Source organism: Apteryx mantelli, chromosome 2 (genome assembly GCF_036417845.1).
Source record: "Apteryx mantelli isolate bAptMan1 chromosome 2, bAptMan1.hap1, whole genome shotgun sequence".
In the NCBI taxonomy this organism is placed as follows: Eukaryota; Metazoa; Chordata; class Aves; order Apterygiformes; family Apterygidae; genus Apteryx; species Apteryx mantelli.
Window position 1 is genome coordinate 55269767 of NC_089979.1, and position 26594 is coordinate 55296360.

General features: G+C 38.2%; 1 protein-coding gene across 1 annotated transcript in view; it reads right to left on the minus strand.

The window, feature by feature from the left end:
* Positions 1 to 2234: 2234 nt before the first annotated feature.
* LAMA1 (laminin subunit alpha 1) overlaps positions 2235 to 26594 on the minus strand; it is a 111473-nt gene continuing 87113 nt past the window's right edge. The window contains exons 43-63 of the mRNA XM_067290030.1: positions 25875 to 26057; positions 25407 to 25561; positions 23524 to 23667; positions 22833 to 22966; positions 22397 to 22547; positions 21736 to 21860; positions 20582 to 20732; positions 19294 to 19438; positions 18512 to 18653; positions 17240 to 17354; positions 16879 to 17049; positions 16037 to 16188; positions 15367 to 15552; positions 14727 to 14889; positions 13468 to 13580; positions 12189 to 12378; positions 10411 to 10569; positions 9172 to 9325; positions 8444 to 8577; positions 7081 to 7303; positions 2235 to 5444 (exon numbers count right to left, since the gene is read on the minus strand). Coding sequence (XP_067146131.1) covers positions 5284 to 5444; positions 7081 to 7303; positions 8444 to 8577; positions 9172 to 9325; positions 10411 to 10569; positions 12189 to 12378; positions 13468 to 13580; positions 14727 to 14889; positions 15367 to 15552; positions 16037 to 16188; positions 16879 to 17049; positions 17240 to 17354; positions 18512 to 18653; positions 19294 to 19438; positions 20582 to 20732; positions 21736 to 21860; positions 22397 to 22547; positions 22833 to 22966; positions 23524 to 23667; positions 25407 to 25561; positions 25875 to 26057 — 3251 coding nt within the window. The 3' untranslated portion in view covers positions 2235 to 5283. The remainder of the gene's footprint in view (positions 5445 to 7080; positions 7304 to 8443; positions 8578 to 9171; positions 9326 to 10410; positions 10570 to 12188; positions 12379 to 13467; positions 13581 to 14726; positions 14890 to 15366; positions 15553 to 16036; positions 16189 to 16878; positions 17050 to 17239; positions 17355 to 18511; positions 18654 to 19293; positions 19439 to 20581; positions 20733 to 21735; positions 21861 to 22396; positions 22548 to 22832; positions 22967 to 23523; positions 23668 to 25406; positions 25562 to 25874; positions 26058 to 26594) is intronic.

A 26594-nucleotide genomic window follows, 5' to 3' on the forward strand; every position in this document is an offset into this window, starting at 1 on the left:
ACTATCACTCCAGTTTCTGGAACACTGGAAAACATCCCCATCAGTTCTGCTTTGATATGGATTATACTTGTGCCAGCTGGCCCAGGAGTTAAGGAGGAAGGACCAAGGTACCGAGGCACAGAAAAACAACCTCTCGCGTAAGGAGTTGTTCATTTCCTGAGCTGGTGTTAGAACATATATTTTTGAAAAGGGAAGACTCCAGCAGCGTTGTAGGATGCATGAAACACTACTGACCACGAAAGCATCAGAGACGTCCAAGACAAGATGGTATCTCTAAAACATGGAACGCAGGAGCTCCATCTACAGCAGTGCCAAAATGTAGCTGTGAGAAAAAATCAAACCTTTCTACTAAAACCTGTGCTGTGTGCATTACTGCAATATTTATGTCTCTCAGTCACTCCACATTGGTACCTGACACTGGTGGGGAGGCAGGTGGGGGCGAGAACAGCTATATCGCTTTATGTATGTAGCACTGTTCAGTCGATCAGTCTTCTGAAACTATCTGTCTGCATCACATTACTGTGCGTATTTGTAGTACCGCAAACCAGTTTTTTTTTCTCCTTCCTTCCCCTACCACACACACACCAGGTGATAGCTTCAGGAGACAAATGCTAGGTAAGAGGAGGCATATTCCCTTGCCTCCATCTTTTACTTAGTATCTAAGTAAAAGATCTTTTACATCTTTTACATAGATCTAAGTCTGTGAAATTCCATAATACGACATATGTGTTAATGGTGCCACTTACAGACATCACCTTTTTTGTTAAACTTTATCATTTCTTAATTTGTAACCTAATTCTTTTTCTTTTGTTTATTTTAGCTTTAATATGTAAGCAACTTTTATACTATTAAGCAGCACTGAGAAGAAAGATCTTTGTCTGGATCTTGTATAATACAGCATGGAGAAGAATGAGAGCTTCCAGCGAGCAGAGGGGTTTAATGCTATTTAACATTTACAAATTAGGGCCTAATGACCACAGCTAAGCTAGGCTCAGTTGTGCTAAGAATTTTTACAAATAAATAACAAATCGCAGCTCCTTTCACAGGTCACTTACAGTCTATGAAAAAACACAGATCAACAAGAGAAACAGTGAACTGTAACTATGTTAGGAACAACACAAATATAATAGAGTATGTCCAGTTTGTAGTCTGTCACAAGGGTGAGCACCATTCACCAACGAATTGGGTGGTTTGGGGCTACACTTTATATAACTAAGCATATTCGTTAAGTATGGAAATCATAAATCTCTGGAAAATAAGAATTATTTTTTCAGCTTTGCCTTCTCCAAAAACTGGGAACTAATGCCGTCGAATGTGATGTGACATCCCTGCTGTTGGATGACTATCCTGCACAACGAATTCACCCACAGTCTGATCAGTGGGTTGAGTTTGTGACCTGGACACACACACAGGGCAGAGGCTCCAGCTACACCCTCCGGGTAGCAATGGAAGAGGGTTATGAATCAAGCCCCTGACATGACCATGGAGTACGCTGTCCTACAGAGAAAGCCTCTAACTTGTGATGATCTGCTGCCGCAGAGTGCTAGTAATTTTCACATTTTAGAAACCCTGTTTTTGGTTCAAAGTTAATTATGTTCTCCAGTATTTAACTTTCCCTGTTAGTGTTCAGTGAAAGAAATCAACCTCTAATCAGTAATTTTACCAGCAACAATAATGTCTACAGAGGACAGATTTTGTCTTTCTGCTTTTCTTTCCTTCTCTTTTGAGACAAACTATGATAAAATTTAGCAATAATATTATCTTTTTCTTAAAACTCAATGTAATTTTTAACTTTCCAATATTTTTTTTCTTAACACTAATGGATGCATAGGTGCAGCCAGGCTAAGACCAGGACAGTTGTCCTATAAAATACACTGCTTCTTTTGACAACAATTTATTTTAAGTATATGAGAGATTGTAGATCTGACATTTGTTCATTCGACTAAGCATTAACTTTCTGTCACATACCTTGTTCTTGATTCCCTTTAGTTCCCTCTGCAGCCATGGACAGCTCCTTCTTCTATGCTTTCTATGCTGCCCTCTTGTTTAAACAGGACCAGTACTTTCCTTAAAGGTAACACGGGAATTAGTTGGAGTTAAATTCAGCTCTCAGACAAACCCAAGCAACTCCCTGAGCAGAACAGGAGTTATAAACATCCATCTAGGAGGGACAAACTCAACAAAGGGATTTTATGTGGAAAGTGCTTTGAATATGAAGAGCACAATAAAAATGCTAAGCATCATTGTATTTATTACCAACGAAAGAGCTTTTATGACTATACAAAAAGCCTGAACAATGACTAAAGGATCTGAAATGTCATAGCAAACAAGATAACTTTTTCTACAGTACTTTCAGACAGACCCGTTGACCTTCTTTCTCCGTCTTGCCCACTCACTTCAGTCTGTGTTCTCAGTAGCCATACAAGGGCAAAGATTGTACCAAGCATCTATATGTTTGGACTGAAACTTACTCAGTATGTTCTGGACTCTGAAATGAGGACTTCACCAAAAACGTTTCTTAAATAAATCTCATCACACTTTGCAAAGAATACAAGGGTTTTTTGGAACACCTTCACCTCTTTCCACTTTGCAACTGAGGAAAGCCAAATCTGATGTAATGAAATCCATCCTATGAACACTTGTTTTATATTAAAATTGCCTATAACTTTATAAGACATGCATATTAGCAGATGAACTAGATTCTACATACAGTGCCCAGACGACTACAATACAGCCAAACACCTGCTGTCTCTGAAACAGAGTGGCAAAATTCTTTTTTGATGCAAATTAGAGCGACTTAATGACCCATGTGTATCGTGGTAAATACTGTTACACATTAAGTTGTTTTGTATTGTTGTGGTACACTAACTTGAATTAATATGCAGCAGACAAACTGAAAAATCACTCTGACATTTTTAAATATGATGTCTCAGCTTTAAGCCTTATATTTTAAAATGCTGGTGGAGGCACCTGGAATTCTGCTCCTGCTAACAGCAGTTGCAGTCAAACCAAAGTTATAATAGTATTGTCATCAAAGCAACATATGTGGAAAGCTATTAATAAGAAAGTGGTAGCATGCAGGGAGAAACTTTTTCAGCAAACTCCAAAGATGCCTCAAAGCATTTACATACTCCATGGTTCTACAAAGATAGCATTTTGCATATCAACCATATTTATAGAGAGTATTGCAAAAAGTAGGTTTTGGAAACAGACTGGAATGCTCTAACCTGTTTATACAGGTAATGTCTTTATAACCTGTGGTGTGTGCAAATGTCTCTGTGTCTACATATACTGTAAACTACCTCACTCTGCATATTCCAGGAAAAAAACATTTTGGCTTAGAGGTTTCTTATTCCAAAGCTTTGTATTATTAATTTCACCTGTGTCTACCAGTCTTTTACACTGGTAAACAGTTTCTCCTTACAAGTGGCAAGAGTTGGAAATTAGCTTAAAAAATATATTAAAATATGTATTTCAAGATACAGATGAAATTTTGTCCAAACCATATTGCCTCAGTTACTACTTGTAATGTGAACCTTGCAAGATAAGATCTTGGGGTTAAGAGCTTAAAAGCACAAACATATTATGTTTCAGTTTTTATTTTTCAATGGCTTTCCATTAATGTGTGCCTTCTCTGGAAAATAATACAATGCCACTAATCAAAGCAAAATGTTTGTATGTATGTTTCACTTACACTCCTCATTATAATGTTAAATGTTTTGTTGAAGTAAGCACACCTATTAGTGTATTTGTACAGTAGAATGTGTTCATTGTATTGTATCCACATCAAAAATAAAAACAATACAAACAAAATAACCTCTTCAACTCTAAGCACATGGTTTTCTGACAGAAGCAGGTGACAGAAGTTGGGAAAACGGGTGTTGAATTTTAAAAGCAACTCCTTTGTTACAGCAGCTGAGAAGCTGTGAAGCACAATAAAGGACCATAATCTGCCATCCTTGCTCAAGGGGAGCAGCTCTTCACTCCAGGAGCTCTTCTCTTCTCTTGGACTACCCTGATGCAAGGTACAAAATGACACTGCTTTGAATCCTGCCTCATTGAAATCAATGGCAAAGTGCTTTCGGGTTTCCTTGGAGTCAGTACTTTTTAACCACCATGAAATAAGTAGAGCAAAAATGACCTTAAAAGGAATTCTAAAAATGCATAGTAAAAGCCAAACAAAATTGTAGGAAGCAGAAAAAAAAATACTGCTAGTTTAAAGAGGAAAAAAGAAAACGTAAGCAAAGAGCTAAGTTTATTATAGATCAATATTCAAGTACCAGCCACATCTGACAGCTGCTCAGTGATCCAGTTGGTAAATAAATGGATGTCCTTGCTTGAGTCACAAGTGTGTGTCTCCCCAAATTGTCTCAAGTGCAGCTACTGGAAACCTCATTTCAGAAAGAGGCCAGCGAAATAGGAAAAAGTAAAGACAGAACTGCTGAACCTGTGAATTAGGAATTGCAGGGCACCAAAGGTGCTTCCCCGTGTCCTATAAGCAATACCGGTTTCCCAAGAAAATTAGATGTATTAGTTCTTACTGTCAAAACTCATACCCAAATTGTTTCTTCACTGAAACAGTATTTCACATATCTCTGCTGTGGAGTTGCAGCTTGTCCTGTGGCTCTTCAGAAAGCATAACAGGCACACAATTTTCCTAGATAACATAGTTAATGGGTGCCAGGAGCACTGGATATTAAGCAGAAGGAAAAGGGATCAGAGTTATCATATGAAGTAAAACTGAGAAAATTCTGTTCATTAAACTCTGAATCTGATACCTTCAAAATTATGCCATTAGTCTCTTGCTCCCTCTGCTGGACTCTACTCACTTCCATTTTCTACTTCATACCTTCTGGCCCCTTTTTTCTTCTAATTGAAATGTACAGATTACTAAACTACATGAAATAATGCCGTTTATTGGAGTTTTATTATGTGGTCCAAAATTATTACCTTCTTATAGAAAGACCAACATACAATAAAATGAAATACTGTCAACTAATCAAGAGAACACATATTGTAAACACTCATTAATAAAAATTCCCCAAAGAAAAATACCCAATTAATGCCATTAACATTAGAGGTATTTGTTGTTCAAAATTTTTTAGTTAAAATGCAAACATAGAGCTTTTGACTAAAAAAAAAAAAAAGACCTGAGTTGGAAAACAACCAGAAAATCAAAGAGATGCAAGCTCTCACCAAAAACTTCTTTTCATTAACAAATGAGAGTGAAAAATAACAGATCAACAAAAAACCTCTCTCAGTCCAGAAAGAATTTGCTGCAGTTCAGTGCTCAGCCCCCGGGCAGGAATGAGGAAAGACTCCACGCAGGTCAAAAGCTCTGCTGAAGTCAAACAACTCTGCCTGCTGGCCCTTGGTCAGCATGAGGTTCCTGAAGCAGCCATGGAATGAGCTCTTGCTTGTCAGACAGTTTTGCTTCACATCAGCTGAAAAACAAATATGAAATATGTAGAATCTCTTCCCAGTGAACTGAAACAACACAAAGATCCAGGTTATTCTTTAACCTCTTCCCCCTCCCTCCCAAATGATATAAAAATGTCTGAGGAGCACCAAGTTCCATTCGTGTTTGGATGATCTTGGCATGCTCCCACCATGCGCAGTCATTGCTGCCTTCAAGCATGAACTGTGCACTGGGCTAGACTAAGGGTTAATTTACGCAGAGGTTGCAGAAATAATTTGCCCCAGGGGACAATGGGAGATAAGGGAGGGGAAAACCACTCTACACAGGTGTCTTCCATGTAAAAATTGGGACTGGCAAAATATGAAGCAACAGCTAAGCTATGCAAAGTCATGGACTCCCTTGGCAAACCAAAATATGGGGATGGTACAGAGTCCAACTCTTGTTGCCTACAACCTGTGAAATGATTCACTCTACACTTTCTGCAGCACTGAACTGAACTAAAGAATTTCACTCTTCTCTGTGAACTCTGACTTTTCGCAGATGGAGTACTGAAAGAGCAACAATTATTATCACATTATCCTATTTTAAAAAAAGGTCCACATGATGCTGATAAGATCTCATAGAGATTCTAGATAAACCAAACATTAATCAAGATCTTGTTAATTAGCATTGATTCATTTTCCGTAAAGCACCAAAACCTTGTCCAAGAGAAGGCTCTGTAACATTTCAAGCTATTATCCTTAAAGCTTTCTAAATGTTTAAAAGCCGAGTTTGCCCTCCAGACCTCATCACCCTGAACTTTTCACACAAATGGAAATATTGGAGCTCATAAACTGTAACAGCTGTTTCAGAGACAAATTTATAAGGACATTTGATGCTACATTTAAAAGCAGGAGATACTGAAAACCATCTAAAGCCTTCTCACTCTCAGTATTGATGTGGTCATGAAAAAGCTACAAATAAATATTTTTGTGTTTGCCTGCAAAAAGGCCAAGCTCATGGTATTAAAAATCCAATCCTCTTAATGAATAAATTGACTTGGCTCAAATTATCAACTGATGAGTTGCACAACTTAATTTAAAAATAATTCAATTCGATATTTTTATATTACCATCATATTATGATTGACAAACAATTACTTCAGAAGGAAACTTGCACAAAGCAAGGAAATATATGTACACTTGCCACAGCGTGACTTTTGCCAGCACAGCCCCAACATGCACCGTTAGCAAAAATGAAGTGGAGAAGAGCATGGTAGAAACCTTACCTAGACAAATGTAAAGGAAAGCCTTAATGTGAATTTGAATGCAAGACAACCACACATGAAACTACACAGGCAAGGACAATGAGAAGCCTGAAACAGACTGCGAAAAGGAAACCGCGTGGAGGAAATCTTTCTCAAAAGTTAAGGAGCAGTTTTGTGTAGAGAAATGAATTCAGCTGGTCTCACTGACACACTCATCAACAGCTAAATGCATTACTCCACAAAGATAGTACACAGAAATACTAATAGGCTGTGATCTTAGTGACAACATGGAAAATGGTTACTATAATTTACAGCTCAATCATAAAGTTCATGACTCATTTTTTGAGAGAGAGAGTCATGACTCATTCTTATGAGAGAGAGAGAGAGAGGGAAAGAGAAATATTATTGTACCTACCAGGATAGCCTCCAACATAAATGGGGTTGTTTGTATCTGCAGATGTTGACTGGATGTAGGGATTATCAGTTTGAACCAAATTCCCATCAATTATCAGTGCAATACGATGTTTGCTTTTGTTTGCTTGAAGCTTGTGCCATTTTCCATCACACAAGCTATTTGCAACTCGTGGTTCATATGTGGCTGTTATTCTGCCAGCTCCATTGTTAACATGGAATAAAACCTGTATAAACAGTCAGATGCCAATAAAGATACAAAGTAAGAATACATGAACTAATTTGTCTATATAAAAGCACAATCATGCTACTGCAGAGATTTCTGTTTTAATAAATGTTTGGTAATTATGCAAAGCTAATGTTTGCTTTGACAGACTGAGTGCGAGTCCTTACTGTATCTTTAAAATCTAAAAGATTTATATCTAACCAGGCAATGATCCGTTGGTTAGCTCGGTATGCTTTACTCGGGACTTAAAAGTTTCTTACAAATATAAATCAAGTCCTTTTTCTCAGAGAAGCTGAGACTTAAGATTTGAAAGAAGTTCTATTGCACCTAGCTGAAGACAAAGAGAATCGATTGAAAGCACTTATAATTGCCAATATTTGTATTGATTTATTTTATGTATTTAATTTGTCAAAGCAGTAGACATTTCCTCAACTCTGTGATGAGGATGAATAAGTAAATATTAACAGAGAAAGTGCATCCCCCAGAAAGAGTGATATTTAACAGTCTCTCTAGCTAGGAAGTTTTGAATAAAAGATGAGTTAGTTCTGAGAAAAGGAAATACTTAAGAGCAATCAAATACACATTTTTGCGCAGATGAGTGGTGTCCTTTGTATTGATTGATAAAAGGTACTTTCTGTGTCGGTTTATGAAGCATAATGGCCAGTAGAAGCTGAGAGAGATTTAATTACCATGGGTATTGCTTACATACATTGAAGAAGAGATTACAAAACAGAGGGGTTTGTACATGCAAGAATATACTTGACAAGGGCAAGTTTAGCTTTACAGCAAAAAAGTATTAAGTTACAAGAAAGGAATATATTTAGTCTAATATACAAGATACGTAGTGCTGCAGCAAGCATAATACAAAGGAAGTCATAGTGGCTGCAGGCTAAAATGAATAACACCAACTAAAAAGGCAAAAATTTCCAGTGACTTATGCTACTCTCACATTTTAACATACAGTGATGGTGAGAAAATTTGAGACTGAAAGTCTATCCCATACTACTTCTGTGGGGACGTGGTTCTGACGTTTTGTCTGTGTTACGTTTCACTGACTTATGTTTAGCGCTACCCAACAGCTCTGAACTCCCGATTTTAAGTAAGTCTTGTGAAATGAGTATGCTGACACAGGGCAGCCTACCTTGCCATTTACAATCTCCAGTCCCACGGCATCGACTTTAGCACTGCTGATCCCAAGGAGAACGCCATGCGCTGCGGTGGTACGAAACTCAAGCGTGATGTTCACATCAGACCGCACTTTGTAACCTTCTTTGACTGAGAGAAGTTATAAGCTTGTAACAGAAGATTTGTAACCCAGACTACAGAGTAGAATAGGTGAGCGGTCATTAAAGGGCCTAAAAAGTATGTTAATTACTCTGCTGGGATAGGATCTTGCTGAACCTCTGGAAAGTTATTCCTAAATTGTCCAAAGTCAAAATTCACATATTATGTGTGTGTGTGTGTGTGTGTGTGTGTGTGTGTGTATAAATTCCCAAAGTTTTCCTTCATTTGTTTAGATTTAATACACTGAAGCTCATTTGTTGCAGAAACAGTAAAGAGTATGTCTTTTGTCTCCATACCCTTTTACAGACTTCAACCTATTGTCATGGACATGGATATCTTCAGCAGCTGAAGGAAAAGGTGCTACCATTTCTCTCCCCAGTGCTAGAATCATTCGATCTTCCATCTGTGAAAGACAGCCCTTTGCGGAAATGGCCACTTTTGGACACAGGCTATGAAGGGAAGGTTAGCAAGCCACTCAGTCACTGAGCAAGGGGTCAATTAATTATGTACAGTTCCACCAAGGCCTAAAATGACTTTCATTAACAATAATTCAGTAAGTTATTGCTTTCCTTTAATGACACTTACCAAGGGCAGCAAAGCCACTCCCATCAAAGAACGTGCCTTCCTGCACTGTCTCATAGCATTTATTCACAGCAAAGATGGAGACAGGGCTCTCCTTGTCCAGCTGCTTGCTGTTAATTGTCATGCTGCCAATGCAGGCAGGAATACTGTGAGTCACCTAAGCATATTGAAATAGAAGAGTTAATGCACAATACAAACTGCTGTTGTGCTCTTTTAGTGATTCACCTGATGTCACTGTAAATTAAAAATTCTCTGAACAGAACACAGCAGAACCTAAAATATTTACATAATTGCATTTCTATTTATTCCCTTTGCTTATATAAGGTTAAAAATGTACATAATACCTTACAGAGTAAAAATAAATATTGTATGGAAACACAGTATATACTCACTATAATGTACAGAGCAAACTGCTTTGCCAAAGACTGCCTTGCATTATAAAGGCCCAATGCTTCTTCTATAGAAAGAATTTTATGTGCTTGAATGAGAGCTGGGAGATGCCCAACAGTTAGAGACATTCCAAATATGCTTCAGTAAATTAACAAATATGTAAAGCAAGATTTTCTAAGATACGTTGCAAGTATGGATCATCAGAGTTTTATCTAGTGATAAGATTCACTAGAATTTCTCACTATTTTCAGTAACTACAGATTCAAAGTATTAAAGTATTTATTAGCCCCAGTTATGCAAAGGGCAAAGCTGAAGAGAGTACATACAGGAATTGAGAGACACCATTATCAATGCCAGAATCCTCTCTAAAATAATGGGCTGCACAAGGAGGAAGGTGACAAAACCTACCTTCTAAATGTGCACATGTAGGAAGTGTGTTTTAATCTCAGACAGTTAAATCCAGCCTTTCATTTAAGACACCAAATTCCTACCAGGATCCAATAGGATTTATGTACCAAATGTCTTAAGGATCTAGGTCATATTTTTATCTTATACTTTGAAGCATGGGAATTTATCATCTTTATCCCTTTTTAACAATGGGATTGATAGAAGAAAAATCTATCAAGGGCTACTGACACAAGGATACAAGCTCTAGCTCAAGGAGTGACTAAGCCATTGAATGCTGGAAAGATTTATTGAGCAAAGGGTCATTTTTTTTTTGTTATTTCTTTCCCTAAGTACTTGGGTTTTGCTCTCATCAGAGACAGGATAATGGATTAGATGAGTTTGATGCAGGACACCCATTCTAATACTGCAAAACAACAGAGGAAAAAAAAACGAAAACCTTCTTACATTCCCAAGATTCTTCGCCACATAGTCCAAGGGGAGACCTCCCACATATAGCTTTCCCTCCACATCCAAAGTGCTACCATCGCCCAGAGCACTGACTGCTATCAATTCCTTTCCATCCACGATGATTATACCTTTTCTTTTAATGTATTCTGTCTTTACCTGGAAAAAAATCGAAGTATGTAAACAGTATGTTGATTCAGTTATCTAGTCATCACTTACCACAGAAGCGAGCAAGATGATTTTTAAATGCTAGATTGCTTTGACCTACTGTACTGGGGCATCATCTTGAAATTTATTCTGAAGATGAGGCCATTTCAGAATGCAACTGAGCAGCTAAATTGCTTTCTTTCCTCCCCAAGGGCCCACAATGATTGCCTGTTGTCTTGCGTAAGCATTTCAAGGTCTTAACGATTATTATTTAAAACCACCAGTTTATTGCCTTAGGATTTGAGCACATGGCTGAGTTTGAACACTGATCTTCTGGAATATTGTGCTGTCCACCAGTGGAGCTACCTTAGTACTCTGAAGTGCATGTTCCTATGTTGTAATTTTATTATGGGCAGTGCTGAATTTGCTTTAACCAAAAAGATTTCCAGTCTAGTCTGTCCTTGATCATTCATGCCCCTGTGCTTTCCCAGCACTAAAACAAGTGCTCACATGGAGATGAGGGAATTGCTTTGAATTCAGACTAATCATTTATTCTTCCCTGATTACTTTTACATCCAACCAGAATCCTGATTGGGTTCAACATGAGGCTTCTTGAACACTTGGACTGGTAAAGGGAGAAAGCAGTTCAGTAGGGTTATACAAGCAGATGGCTGAGAAGGGAAAGAAAAAGAGCTTCTTTTGGCAGCAATGCATGTCATCTTAAATTGATCATAAAGTTATTGCAATAATCATCCTCAGCTCTGATGAAGTGGTGTGACTCAGCCTTAACCTCAGAAAAAAGGTTAAAGCCTGTATTTTTATGCCATGTATAGCAAAGGTAGATCACCTGTTCATCTCTTAAAAGGTTGATAGTGTGAGAATGAGCTTTTATGTATGTTTAAATTTAAACAAGCAGCTGTAATTCTGGAGTGTTCTTCCCTTCAGGGCAGGCAGAAGAGCTTATGTCAGAGAGAAATATCAGAGAGAAGTTCACATTTGCTTACTCTATGTTAGTTTTTGCTTTTTATTCTGCTGGCTATATTAGAAAGGCAAAAATAACACTCCAATGATATCCAAGGCACCTAGGAGAAGCGGCAGTACTGTGTCATCAGTCACCTTGTCCCACAAAAGCCACTTCCTGGGGTTAAGGCTCCACATATGGAAGAGTGAAAGGAACCTTAGCAGGATGAATATTGTCATCCTCACCTGCCCTAAGGAAAATTTATGTGGCAAGAGTTGCTTTTAAAATGTGAGCAGACATCACACACATTTCTCACCTAGGAAGCAAGAGCCTGCAGAGCTGGAGAGCTCAGAAGGTGACCCCAAATGCTACCTGATACCCGAAATCTGTAGCTGGTGAGGATGATTATTGTGCTTATTAGATAGCTGGTAAACTATTTCACTCCTAAATGATCTGAGATACTTGAGAATAGCTAGATACTGGAGTCACTGCATAATTAATGAGAATTCAAAAAGGAAGTAACTTTACTTGAGTAAAGTTATCTGAATGGTTTCATGACCAGGTTAAAACCTGTTTGCCTTCAGGACATAAAAAGTGTAGTGACAGTGAAAAAACAACCCAGCAACTCCAGGAAAGAGAAAATGGGAGTACAAGATTGGTGAGTACCTACCGTATGCCATTTTCCATCACTGATAACAGCAGGATGAAAAGCTACTGCTTTTCCTTTGCCTAGATCAAATGAGAAATAGAGCTGTCCCCCATGAAGCTGTAGGGCTGCATAATCAACCTGGTTCTGGTGAGCCATGTAGTAAATCAGGCCACTGGAGGCAAATGTTCTGAGATTCAGCTGGACTGAAAGTCTAGACAATAAAAATACAATGTTACTGATAGATATTTTTTCTGCATGGATAAAAAGCTTCTCTGGAGGCAGAGAAAAGCCTCAACCAATTTATTATTACAATGGGAAATAAAGGCCAGAAAAGTAAAATTTGCATTGATTCTGTGAAAGCATGACCTACAACATATTTCATACTAGAAATCAGGGTGGTGCCTGTCAGAGACACAAAAAGTGCTTTAGTGAGCTGGGTTTTAAGGGGGAAGGGCTCAGCTGTTTGTGGCTGCTGACTTGCCTATTGCCCTAGATGAAGGGAATGACTTCCAGGATGGTGTGATGACATCCACCACTCTTAGCCAGGCTTGCTGGAGTATAGTGGACAGACTGAGAACAGAGGAAGGCTTATGGGTAAAGGAGCTGTTTCTGAGCTAGCTCTTCATGGAAGATACAATTCATAGGGGGACACAGGATTAGGAATACATAGCATCAATCCTCTGCAATGCCATTATATTCAACAGTTGCAACATAAGGGCTAAAAGGAGAAAGGATCTTTTCTGGATGCCTGAGGAGGCTTCCTGAATTGAAAGCATCATATGCAAGTGGTTCGCAGGCTGTTTTAGGGGCCGTTTCACACAAATGAGAGTAGGAGAGAGTCTACTGCAAGGAAATCTCAGAGTGATTCTTCTCACCAGGCTTAGCTCCTTCAGCAACCTGGGAGTGAAGCAGACATGGGAGGTGCAACTGCAGAAAATGCAGAGGAAAGAGCTAGATGTTATCTGCATCAGCCAAAGGTGTAGGGACGAGCTGCAGCCCTATATGTGGAAAACACAAATCAAAATACTTACAGTAGGTACAGTGGGGCTCTTAAACCTGAATGGAAAAAATGCAGAACTCTGACCATGACTTCAGCTCATGAGCACAAACCTGAGAGGGACATGTAATTATGATGCAGTGGCTGTGATGCCTTCTTCCATGAGGAACTCAGGGAAACTGAGGCAAGAGCCATGTTCAAAGATGATAATACAATGGTCCTTCATGAAAATCATCACTGTGCTTCTTGTAGCTTAATGCAAGAAAACACACTCTGTGCATGTGTGATTCGGGATATACTCACTTCTTCCTTACAGCAGACTGATTGAACAGCAGTGTTAAGTGGCTGCCTTTGGCAAGTCCAAACTGATGGGCACCTTGAACATCATCAGGTATCTCATCTTTTGCACAAACTACCTGTTAATGAAAGGACTTTATTAAGAAGAATGGTATCAGAAGGCATCAAATATGTTGGTGCTGACTAGCAGTGCTGAACAGCAACATGCCGGTGTGGAATTCTGTAAGGGGCAAAACTGAGCCACATGATAACCACAAAGTATACAGTAACATCAATTAGCTAAACTCCCAAATATTTTGAGCTATTATTAGGCTCAGAGAGAACTAGTTATAATGATTAAGCTATGTCTCATTGACGACATAGGTCTTTTCTACTGAGAAACATTTAGTTTGAAATGCAGCCATTCATCATTTCTCTTAATTGATAGCCCTTTTGGAAGACAGAGTGTAATTTCAGTGTAAAAATCTTATGGACTTAGTAGAAATATTTTCCCAGTTAGTGAGTACGCACATTTTTGTTATGATTTAGGGGATAAAAAAGCTGTGTAACAGAGCATAAGCCAAAGCTATACTTTAGCTATAAGAAGGACAGCTTATTTCTTTTTATAGCCAGAGTTGCATGAAATGCATAAAAACCTGCATTCTGTTGCCACAGAAAAATGATTACAAGATGCTTTGGAAACACTTCATCATAAAGATGTGCAGCTGCAGAAGGAGAGAAGTAATGCTGTATTCTCTCTTGGGAAGAAGGAGTGTGTGAGAGGAAACAGGTGCCATGCAAGCTGCATTCAGACACTGTCTCTGCAGTAGTTTGTGCCTCCTCCTTGACACTGAGCAGAGACTGCATGTGTGTGACCAGGCAAATGTGAATGTTGAGTTGCACAGCTAATGCAAATCTCAGCATGGAGCCACTTTGGCAGAGAACACACCGAAGACAATAACTACTGTCGAGTCATTCTGCTGGAGGATTATTACTCTACTTTTCTTTTTCTTTCATTTTCTTTTTTTAGTGTTGCCGGCTGAGCAATGATAAACCTAATCACACTTCCCTTCCAAAAGGCCAGCTGGCTGCTACACAGGTTTATATCACAGTTTTTCTGTAAGAAATTACCATTTCAAATCCACATTCACTGACTCCTTCCATACCATAGAAGAAGCAAGCATATACAGTCCATGTTTCAAAAAATCTCTGCACAGCTAAAATGCACCTTGTTCTCCTTCAGTGCTTTCCTAAGAGAGGCAATAGAGCTTTGCTTTAATACATACTTTTTTTGTATCTGTAAGAGGCCTCAGAGGAACTGGCAAAGCCTGAAGTTCAGGTTGAATCTCAGTGTCTTCTGGCTGTATGGCTGGTTTAGGCTTCCCTGACAGAAAGCAGCTGTCCATATCCACATGTTCATACTTCGTGGAAGTGGTGAAATCCAAAAGCCTGCGTTTTAAAAAGCCTACATTTTAAGAGGTATAATCCCAAATCCTTACATTTCCAAACACAGGGAGAGCATTTTACAAGGTCTTTCACTAGTAACACGAGAAAGGGAAAGGATTGGAATGGTGGAAGGAAAAGATTGAAAAGTGGCATATAAATCTCTCCATGAGAACAACATTCACAGACAATATTCTTGGAAAATTATTGTATCTGTGAATGCAAATGAAACTATAGGAAAGAGAGTTGCTTTTTGTGTAGTGTCTCTATACACATTAAAGACATTTCTAATGCTATTCGGAAATGTAACTGGTAATATTCAATATCCATTTTCCGCATGTTATAATACCCAGTAGATCATCAGTATCATTCTTGCCTTATGTTAAAAAAAAGATAAATGGACAATGTCATGAAATAGATTACTGCAATTAATAACTACTATATGCAGTTTTCCAAAACAGGGCTGTTACCACTCTGACTTACTCCTTGTTAAAAATGAGATTGCTGATACAGCCATGAAAGGAACCAGCCATTTTTAGCCCTAAGATGCCCTCTCCTGCTGGAATGCCACCAGCGTAGAAGTTGGAAATATTCAGGGGGCTCATTTCCGCTGATGAACTAAGCTTCAGCTCTGCAGGGTTACTTTCATCCACCTGTACTGTTATGATCCTGAAAAGATAAAGTAGAAAAACATTCAACAAGCACCTCAGACATTTATTTTCAAAGGAAAAACATTCATTCAGCCTTGGAAATGTCAAGTTCTAAGGAATAAAGATCTCATGACTTTGATAATCATTTCATCTTCTTAAAACTGAAAGACCTTCTCCTTTAGATATTTTTAACATAGAGTTTTGTTGAATATCTTTCTAAATTATTTTGATAGCTGTATTTTTTCTAACACTATTTAGCATACTTTACTCAAGTGGTCCAAACTGTCTAGAGACTTCAAGAGAGCTTTTAAATACAACTTCATCAGTGACTGTGTGCTGTATACAATTACCATGTAAATCAGACCACCACCATTAACAGCAGAAAAACACAGTCCTGATTATTCCGCCTAATGAACTAGCAAAAACTGTTTCTCAGAGAGCACAGTGAAGTGACAATGACATACGATAATTAAGCAGGCAATACTGTTCACAGTCACATGTACCTCCTATTCCGGATTAGGATGACAGAGTGTTCTTGTCCATCACTGTATGTTCCATTAGCAGACTGAAGAATCACTTTTCTAGTACTTGCTCTATCTCCAGCGTTAACATGCACTGCAAGATGACCATCAGTCAGCATGATGGAAAAGAAGGGCTGTGGATTTAATCAGAAGATTAATTTTTAACTGCAACTCAACTTCCTTCCACTCATTCATTGCTTAAATTGAACATAGCCTTGACAAATTTATCTCCAGCTTTGCTGTAAACAAACTTCTTAATAAAACTCAAAGACTAGCAGACATGTATTGGTAACCCTCAGAGAGCAAAGCCTTCCAATGGAAGATGTGAAAGATGAAAATTTCTCTGGTCTCGATCAAAACTAGGGTAAAAATGTAGGTCTTTTTTTTTAATCCCCCCTATAGGAAGGAAAGAAGATGGGGCAGGTCTAGCAAATGCTACTAAGTGTTTGTCCTTGGACTGCAGTTCTACAACAGCCGACCAGATATGAGATAGCAGTTTTCCTCAAAACCTTCAGCAACTACTTCTGACTACTGGAAGGCAAAAGCAATACTCCATGTGCATTTCATGTGCAGTTTTTGTCCTTGTTCTGAAAACATTCTGGGTGATATTAACTATAATAGGTCTCTGCTAACTGATCTTTACCTTTCCCTCCGCTACGATGAATGTCCTCTGCTCCCTACCTAGCCTCTGCATTTGGGTCTTCCTAAGCCAGGTATATTTCTCTTTCTTATTCTTTCCAGGTCACATTCATAAACTAGACTTGACATTTGGAAATGCAAATGGCAACAACAAAACCAAAAAAATCTTTGTTTTTGGTACTTGCCAAGTGTGCTTGTCTGCGTCGTCGCTTCTCCAGCCCCCTGCTGAGTCCAGCTAAGATGATACCACTGCTGCTCTTTGTAGCAAAAGTCACCATCAGTTCTGATTCTGGACTTAGGGACTTAGGTGCCAACTCAATATATCCGTTGTTCAAGATGTTCACACTACGAATAGGCTATTTTATGAGGAAGAGAAATAATCACTGTCCTTACATAGAACCCAGTAAGAAATACAATTTCAAGGACAGATTAGCTTACAGATCTTCAAGATTAGCCCATTTCCACTCACTATATTCTTTCACAAACATTACTACTCATTGTTCAATAATGGTAATAATCAGGTCATAAAATCTAAGAGTCTCCTACCTGCAATACACAGCCTTTTCTTACACCGTATGAATTTCTAAGCAAGTCAAATGTTGAACGGGATATTTCCAGATTCTTGATGCATCCCACATACATTCTGCTATTAAGACCTTTCCTGAAACACAAAACAAAGCTTTTTTCCAAGGAGTAAAATTTGGAATCTCTTGGGATAAAACATGAATTTCTCTTCAAGAAGAAAAAAGTGAGCATCTGATTTAAAGGATACAATCAGGCTCAGTGAAAATGAAAACAGGGGTAACTTGGATTTTACCCTTAGAAGACATTACTTTTGATCTGAAAGAGTCAGAGAGCACTGTTCCAAAATAGAAACATAAGTGTGTAGCACTGTGCTGCAAGGCCAGGTCATTTCCCAGAGCTTCTGGGATAAATCTTCAGCTGATATGTCACAGCTCCTGCATGAGAGCATAATTGTAGCACTGTACTATGTACCAGCTCTTTTTCATTTCTTAAGTCTGGAAGATGCCTAATTTGGTCCCAGAGAAATTTAAGTCAGAGAAATTCAAAACCTCGTCCTGCCATAATTCCTTACAGGCTGCTAGGCCAGCAAAGATTACCAAATCTGCATCTGAGAGCAATAACTATGCAGACACAAATAACGTCCTGTAATTCACCCTATTGCTAGGAGCTAGCAGACAGTTTAATTATATTTTGTTTTAGTCATGTTCATCCTCGCACCAAAGCGAAGCCACTGGAAGACATGTGGCTTTACATGTCCAGCAGGGATGGGCAATAAAAAAGTATAAACTAGAGAATTATGAATTATATATTTACAACGGCTTCTGTTGATCTGTTACATTTGCTTCTCCTCTGCTCCAAGTTTCAAACCTGAATTACAAGAATTCCTTTCTGAAGTAGAAGTTTTATCCTGAAGCACAGTTTTGTACATGAATGCCGGCTGGCAAACACAGTGCTTGCGCAGGCAAAGGTCAGAGGACCGATGCTGCAGGCAGCTGTGCTGACTGCCTGCCACAGTCCAACACACACAGCAGGCGACTGCTGGGGAAATCACCCATGGAGGGAAAAAACGGGACGCTGGGTCTGATCTGAACCGCAGCGTCAGACCTACCAGTGAAAAGCACTGTGTTGGAGTTTAAAGGCAAAGGATAGGTAATTCTGTGGTATACAGGGCCATAACCAAGACTTCACCAACTTCCAATAATTTCAGTGGAGCTATCACAGTTTGAAACACTAATGTGTTTCCCTTTACTTACAAGCATCTTAGGAAAGGGGGAAAATGAGAAAACACTTTACCTCACAGACCTGGACCTCGGCAGCCCACCAATAAAAATTGGGTCCTTATCAGAGCGGTTCAGGTCTGAGGCAAACCCAGGAGATTCTCCTTGCTTGGTTTCCTTATAATTAAGTTTGTATGCATCCATGACTGCCAAAATTCCTGCAAAGAAATGAGAGTAAAAATCAGGAGAAGGGCACTAATACACTGTCTTCCATTTTGGCAATCTTCTTTCTAATAAAGAAAAATGTATTCATTGAGTCAAACTTGTGTGGACAATCTTCCTTTTTTTGGAATGAGTAATTTATTGTACTTTCAGCTGTTTTGTTAATCATCTGACTCATTCTTCTCTGCCAAAACCAAATCTGTGGAAGTCTACAGTAAAATATATATATTAGCATATGTTATAGCTATTAATACCTATTATTTGTAATGCATTACTTCCCAACCATAGGCCCAAAAATTCCATTGTACTAAGTACTATAAAAATGAAGAACAGAAAAGGTGATCCCTCATGTACAGACTTGGACGAAGATCCTTCACTGTTTAAACACTATTGAGATGTATTAATCTGACAGCTTCTGCACTATCTGCTCGTTGTAAGAACCACAGAAAAGATTTACAAAACCAAGTCGCAGATTCGCACCGCTGCCCTTCCAAAATCAAGGTAACATAGGAGTGGCTGCTAATGAAATTCCACATCAGAAGTGACCAAATTTGGTAGCAGTGTTCCCTGTGGAGATCTTAAATATTCCTACATTTGTAAATGTGCAGACACCTGTTTTTTCAGCCTGTAGCCTACCTTGTTTCTTGTTACGACTGAATGAAATTTTATACCACGTTCCATTGTTGTAACGATTTTCTGTTGTAAGAGCAAGGGGTCCTGAACCTAGATCAACAGTCAGTCTCACTTTGCCATCCACAAGCTCAAGCAATAAGTAATCTCTCTGTAGGGAAGGGAAAAAAAAAGAAAAGATTGAATTACTGGAAGTGAAATCTTCCAAAAGGATGCATACTTGGCAGGTTTGGGCTACTGTGCGGAAAAGGCTCAGTAACTCTTGTACCTAGACTATTTGATAGGCCCAGGACATTTCACTTTTCTATGTTCAGAAAAATTAAATTCCATGTGCCTCACAAGGATGTCATTTTGTTTTTTGTTTTTTTTCTCCTACTTGAATGCACCATCAGGGTTGATTACTTAGCTGAGGAAGGTTTAAACAATGAAAGTCACATTTACTTTTGGTGGGGGAATGAAATTGAGAGGAATCAGATGTGACTGTTAGCTGTAATGATCAAATACTACAAGGTTCTTTCCGCAAGAAGTGAAAAGCTTCCTCACATCCATTCAGATCAACAGAAATAAAAGACATCCTGTATTATATTAGAAGTGCCCCTCTCAGTGTAAAATTGAAGTCAGATATTTTTGTGCAACATATTCAGTCAGTGAGTACATAAAGAACCAAATGAATAATGCAGTAACTCTGAAACAATTTGTAGCTAAACAAAGCTTTGCTCTTCTTCAGGAGAAGAAAACCACCAGTAAACTAAGTGGTAAACTGCATGACAATGAAGGTCTGGAGATGGACCTAGGTTATGTTGCTTTTGCAGGGAGTTTTATTTAATTTATTTCAGTTTACTGAATTCCCATCTCATGGCTTTAATTCAATATGTCTACTCAGTATTATATTGCCCTTCTGCAAGTTCAATTCTGAAAGATTTTACGTTCTGCCAAGGTTTCTCCAGTGAAACAAAACTAGCCTGTCGTACCTGCAGTTTCTTGCTCTTGCCCTTAGTTGAATAGTCATTAATTTTAATTTTTTCATTGCTTTAATTTTTTCATTGCATTAATTTTAATTTTTTCACTGTTTAGTTCTGGTCTCAGTATATGCAAATGTTTGTTCTAAAGTGTTAATTATGTCTAGGGTCCCTTTCTTAACTCTTTTGGCTAATGATGTCAATCACAGAAGACAAACTATATAAAGAACTGGTTTTAACATAGATCAGCTGAAAGATAACATAGGAGAAAGCAAAGAATCACCAAGCGATCCAAACTATTTTTGATAGCTTAAGAATCTGATCCATTTTCTTACAGTGCCATTTGAAGCAAGATACAGCAGTAGCCCATTAGGTGAGAAGGTGCTGAAAAACATTATTATCTGAGTCACTGTTGAGCGTAGTGCTTTCTCCACAACTGAGTATCCGCTGCCATCAAAATGGAATGAAGTGTCCTCATCCTGTGGGCTACGGAAGGGGAAAACAGAGCTAAAATGTTAACTGCAGATTTCTGGTTTTCTAGTCAATTTTATACAAAATCTAAGAAAAGTTAGATCAGTTGGTGAGGTCTGTAGGCAGTATGACTAGGAAACACAGAAAGAGACTTGAATTCTGATGTTATGAATGACTAAAGGATTCCAGCCAAGGGCCACCTTCATTATAGAATTTCACAGTCCCTAATTTAGCCATGGGGAAGGATGTACACAAGACAAAAAATGTTCTTCCCTGATGTATGAAAGGAAAACAACAATTTCTTAAGGGAAAAAATAATTGCTACAATATATACCCTCTTACTTAAAACATGCCAAGCATTTATCAAAATGCCTTGCATAACTGCACTTCTAATAAATGTTCTATTAGCCCTTTTCCCTGCAATTTAGTATGTCTAAAAGATATCTCATACAATCATGCAGCACCCTCTGCTGTTTCTACGTGAAACATTCTGCAAAAGGGAATACAGTCAAGCATATTTCTTTTCAATCCCTTAAATGTAAGAAAAGCGTACAATTGGCAATCCTCTTTCAGAATGATTACAAGAATGGTAGCAAGCTCAGTGGCTACAATTTCACCATGAACTTTAAAAGAACACTTTAGACTGCTTCTTATCCTGGGAGAGAATAAATCTGTCTTTCTGGAAATTACTGGAAAATAAACATTCCAAACCACTTTGTTTTACTGGAAGTACTGCAGTACCACAAAACAGACTACAACTACAGAAATCCACTTAAAAAGTAGGCAAACCCTAAAAACAATTATGAAATTATATAATAAGCTGCAATATTCCAAACAATGAAATTATTTGATGCCACTGACACATTCAGGTTAGCACGTTCAGAATTGTAAACTAATGATCAATGAAGCACTGCAATTTGTCTGAATTCATCACGATAGCTAACACAGAAATATATGCTATATTTGTACATGTAGCTTTACTCCAAATATATTTAAAAAAAAAAGTGACACAAAATACCTTCCAAAACATCCATTGCACTTGCCCTCCCTTTCCAAGTAGTTCCAAAGACCGATAGATTTGCCATTCAGCAATGCCTCTCCCATGCACCCTTTAAAATGGGTCACCTTAACAGCAGGCGATTTCTATACAGGGATAAACATTTCATGAATATAAACAATGTTAAATTCTCTGAAAGTTATCCAGCCAAATTTTTGTTTGGCTGTTTTCCTTGAACTTTAACTTTGTTAGGTATAAATCATAATAAAAGAAAAACAACATGTTTTAGCATAACTGTTAACCGTTATCATTTGAATCATAGCGGATTAGTCTTGCAGAAAGTAAAATAACTATGTCCTTGACCTGCTTACATTCTTCATTGCATGAGTAACAACAGCAAATTAAAAGAAGCAGAAGCTGAGAAGGGAAAACAATTCAGTGTGCAACTCCTATGCATTACGCATGCTCACACAGACTCTCCTGGTTATCATTTTATACAGAAATTCCGAGGAAGAATTAACATCAGGAACTAGGGAATACCCTTTTAGCATCTTTGCTCTACGCTCATCATGCCTGGCATTTCTTGACTGCGTAACAGATTCAAGCAATTATTTCAAGTCAAAGGTGTATCTCAAGCAGGATAAAACCAATATTTTATAGTATGCTGATTTTAGAATTTAACCTTGATTTGCCCTCCAAGTCCTCCGATAAACATTAGTGTTGATTTGTTAACATCCAGTATGCTGGCTGTTCCAGGTGAGGTTCCAGATTTAGATGAAGGCTCCTGATTGGAGTTCATTTCCTCTATGCTCAGGGTACCTGTTTTTCCAAACCTGCCAATTACAAATAATCATAAATAGTTTTAGAAGTCACTCGGCTTAATCAACACATGCTATTGACTTCTTTTTTCAAGGATAAGAAGCATCCTGTCATTGGAAAACTCAGAAGATGGTTTGTGTGGTTTACTCTAAGTTGATTCACTAAGTTGAAAAACAGTTGTATAATCTAGATGTTTTGTTTTTTGTTTTTTTTTTTAATCAAACTCTTAGTATGCATTGAACTTACTATCGGATGCCTCTTGGGACTTCCAACATTCATGCCATTCACACTTAAATTACCTGGTTGCATGTATTCTGTGCCATTTGTTGTTGTCAATTGGAAAATTAGGATATTCCACTCTTGTTGATCCAGAGCCCAAATCCCAAAGAAGAGTGACCTTACCACGTCGCATCTCCACTGCAAGAAAGTCTGTCTGAAAAACAGTAGTGCTTATTTTAATACAAGATATTGAACATGTTATTTCTGTTCTGTATATTTAATTTTCATGTGACTTTGAAAATGTCTTTCCAGATTCATTTCCCTACATCCCATATTATTGGACTTTATTTTAGCCAAATCAGGCCCAGTGAAAGAGAAACTTATAGGAGAACCAACAAACTCACCCCATATACAGGTAGGTGAATATTTCCTTTATATATCTATAAAAATATGTGATAGGATGAGTATACACACACAGAGATGCATACATATATAAATATGCACTTCCTCTCTCAGTGTGTGTGTACACAATGTGACCTGTCAGTCTGTGAAAAAGTATTGTTACACAGTACAACATCACCAGGAGCTAACAGCCATGCATTTATTAGGATTATAGAGGGAAGGAAGAGGAGGGCAGTGTGGCACCACACTGTCGCGCTCCTGTTCAGGTGGGTGGACACACCACGCTTGTGAGGGCCAAAAACATATATATGATCATTTAAAACATTTGGCTACCACCACCTTCAGTGAGTGTCGCCCCAGAAAACTTACCTTTCCATTGCTACCCAGGTAGAAAAGGAGGTTATCTGGTTCAGAAGTTTTCACATTGAGGGTTAAGGTGTTGTAATTCGTAGATGAAATCTGGGGTTGGTAGGCACGAATGCAGTCTCTGTCTGCTGATACTGCAACTTTAATCTGGAGGGGGAAAAGGGAGAAATGGAATCGAAACAAGTCTCCGTGTGCATGGCATGTATTTCTCGAATATGTGCTTAGCTTCTGACCAACCAGTGCCAGCAATTCACTGAGACACTTTTAAGGTGATCTAAAATTGCTACTGGGGTTAGATCTGAACAGTCTCCTGGGCATTACTCAAAAAAGAGCAGGAGCTTCACAAAAAGAGAAGAAAGCAATACATCATAATTCGCTCATCTGATTATGAGATTTCAAGCAAGTAAGTAAAACAAACCATTCAAATACCTCACACAATAATAAAATCTTGGGCCTGAAGCCCATGTAATGAGCAAAAGCTGCTATAATAACATCAGAAAAGATTTAGAAATTCCAAACATTTTTAAAAAGAAAACAATTTCTAGTCTATGTTCAGAGGAAAACAAAACAAAACAAAAAGAAGTCTGTAACATTTGTGTTTATTTGAAATTTTTAACACCACAGATGACTATGTGATTATTCAAAAATACATTTGGGAATACATTACAAGTTAAACTTATAGCTTAAGTAGAAAAATTTACGTTACTCTTGTGATACCACTAACTCCTTTGAATTTTGTCTAGTAAGTTTTCTGATAGCACATCAATGCAAGCTAAAAATGGCTGAACACCAAGGAGTTTTACAGTGTTCCTTCCCACTGTAATAACGGAAAAGCCTTAACTCCATCAAATTAATTGAATATGCTTGTAACAACTAAATACATAAAGCATACATGTATACACACGCGTCCTCACCTGTAACAAATAAAAGTATACAAAACAACAAAGTGAACCCTGAAATCTGGAAGAGGAGATTTTGCTAATACTTTTTTTCCCCCTGCAGGGAACTTCTGTGGTTTCTGATAATTCAGAAAACACTACTCTGTTCTGCAGTGGATTCATTAAGCTCCAGTAGACTGTGACAGAGAAGCAATAACCATATAATTAAGGAGATTTGCAGACAGCACCAAAAGCCTTTTGTTTTTTCAAAACAAAACTTCCCTAAACCTTAGAATTATATACCCATACTAAAGCCAAAGACATACCAAAAGTTATCGAGTGCAAAGTCGTTTTCATATTCCCCTCACAGTTTAATGAGGTCCATAGTACAGTTGATTTACCATTGTTTTCTTTAAGTGGGGGGCAGAGAGCTTCAAAATGACAAGTATATTATTTGTTTCAAAAATTTTGGATGCACAGCAGCATCTTGTAAAAAGGAACACATGGACTTTGTTGTGCATACAGGGCAAATTTATTGACAGAATCCATATTCTGTTAAAAAAGGTTTTTAACAATACTTGATGTTATAAGGGAGGCATCTCGCATCAACCTCTAAAATAAGCTTAGAAATTAGCATCTTGTCCTAAAGAGAATGGCAGCTCCATCTACTCACTTGTCTCTTTCTCACCGAAATATCTCTGTGATTGCTGTTCTATTATTTTTATAGGAAACAGAAGGCAATAGAAAACAAATTACTGCCTTGCTGCTCTGACAAACTCACAAATGCAGTAAGAAACTTGAAGATAAAACCACAAAATACACCAACGCAGCCCTGCTGGTATATGATTTTAGCATCAGCCAGTGCTCTTGGACTTCAGCAGGACAGCAGAGCAACCAGGTACCTTGAAGATAAGTTTTAAGCTCTTTGACTCAAAGAAATTTTCTGCTACAAGTAAAAGTGAAGACGGTTAAGTTAAACAGAGAAACTGCAGCGATCATGGTACTTACAGATGCTGCCTGCTTGCGGGCCTGGCTGATGAGCTCTTTAATTTCAGAGAGATTTCTGCTCAGGTTCTCTTCTAGCATTTTCAGAGGTTTCAGCCTATCAAATAAAAGACTGGCTTGTGCTTCAACCTCCTTAACTTGTTCTTCAGCTGTAGTTGCTGCCAAAATATCAGTGAAATGTTGAGACAGATTGAAAGAAATGCACTGTCTATTGCTAGAGTGCCTAGCCAAGGTGGCCTGTTTCTGATAAATTTTTTTTTCAGCGGTTATGAACATCAGTAAGAAATATGCACATTTAAAGGCATCCTATGCGACTTCTATAGAGGTCTTTTAAAAAGTTGTCACACTTTTATTGAATTAGGAAGAAACTTTCAGTCACCAGATTCATATTTAATGCTTATTAAACTTGAACATTAGTACTGCTTCTGCAAGCAGTGACATTTCTACAGAGCAATGAAGCAGCAAACTTACCTGCTTTTGATGAATCAGTTATAAGTTCACTAGTTTTCCTCAACGTGTCATTAACCCGGGACAACGTAGAAGAAGTATTCAGCAGCTTTTGACTGAAATCCCCAAAGCAGCTTAAACCCACCACAGCGCTGGCATTTGCAGACACAGCCAGCTCTTTCACCTCAAGCATGTATTTCCTTGTATCTGAATCACAGTGATAGCACACAGGTTAAAAAAAAAAAAAAATCATAGTTTTCACCAATATCTGAGAGCAACCAATGCCTGGCCAGGTGCATAACAACACAGTTACAAACATATCGAAAACACTAGAAATGCTGCCAGTTACTTTCGTTTGGCAGTAAGAGTTATATTTTTATCTCTTTGTATACTTTTGTCGGTGAGGGGAGCTCCAAGCTAAGCACTTCTTGTTATCTAACTCAGCTTAGCTGTTGAACGCCCCAGGGCTTAATGACTCCCCCTTTATCTTCTGTGAAACCTTCTGCAACTTGATCAGTTGTAAAGTCGGAACAAAGCCATGGCTACGGCCCTGGGCAAAAGAATGGGGAAATGCTCCCAAGTTAGTGACATAGGCATAGATAGAGCCACAGATGCAGATATAGGTATGTGTGTTCATACCACACACACACAAACACACATGTATATGTAAATACATATATACAAGCATATGTAAATAATAGAAACTACAGAGATTTTAATTAAGGCTGGTCAATTTAGATTTTC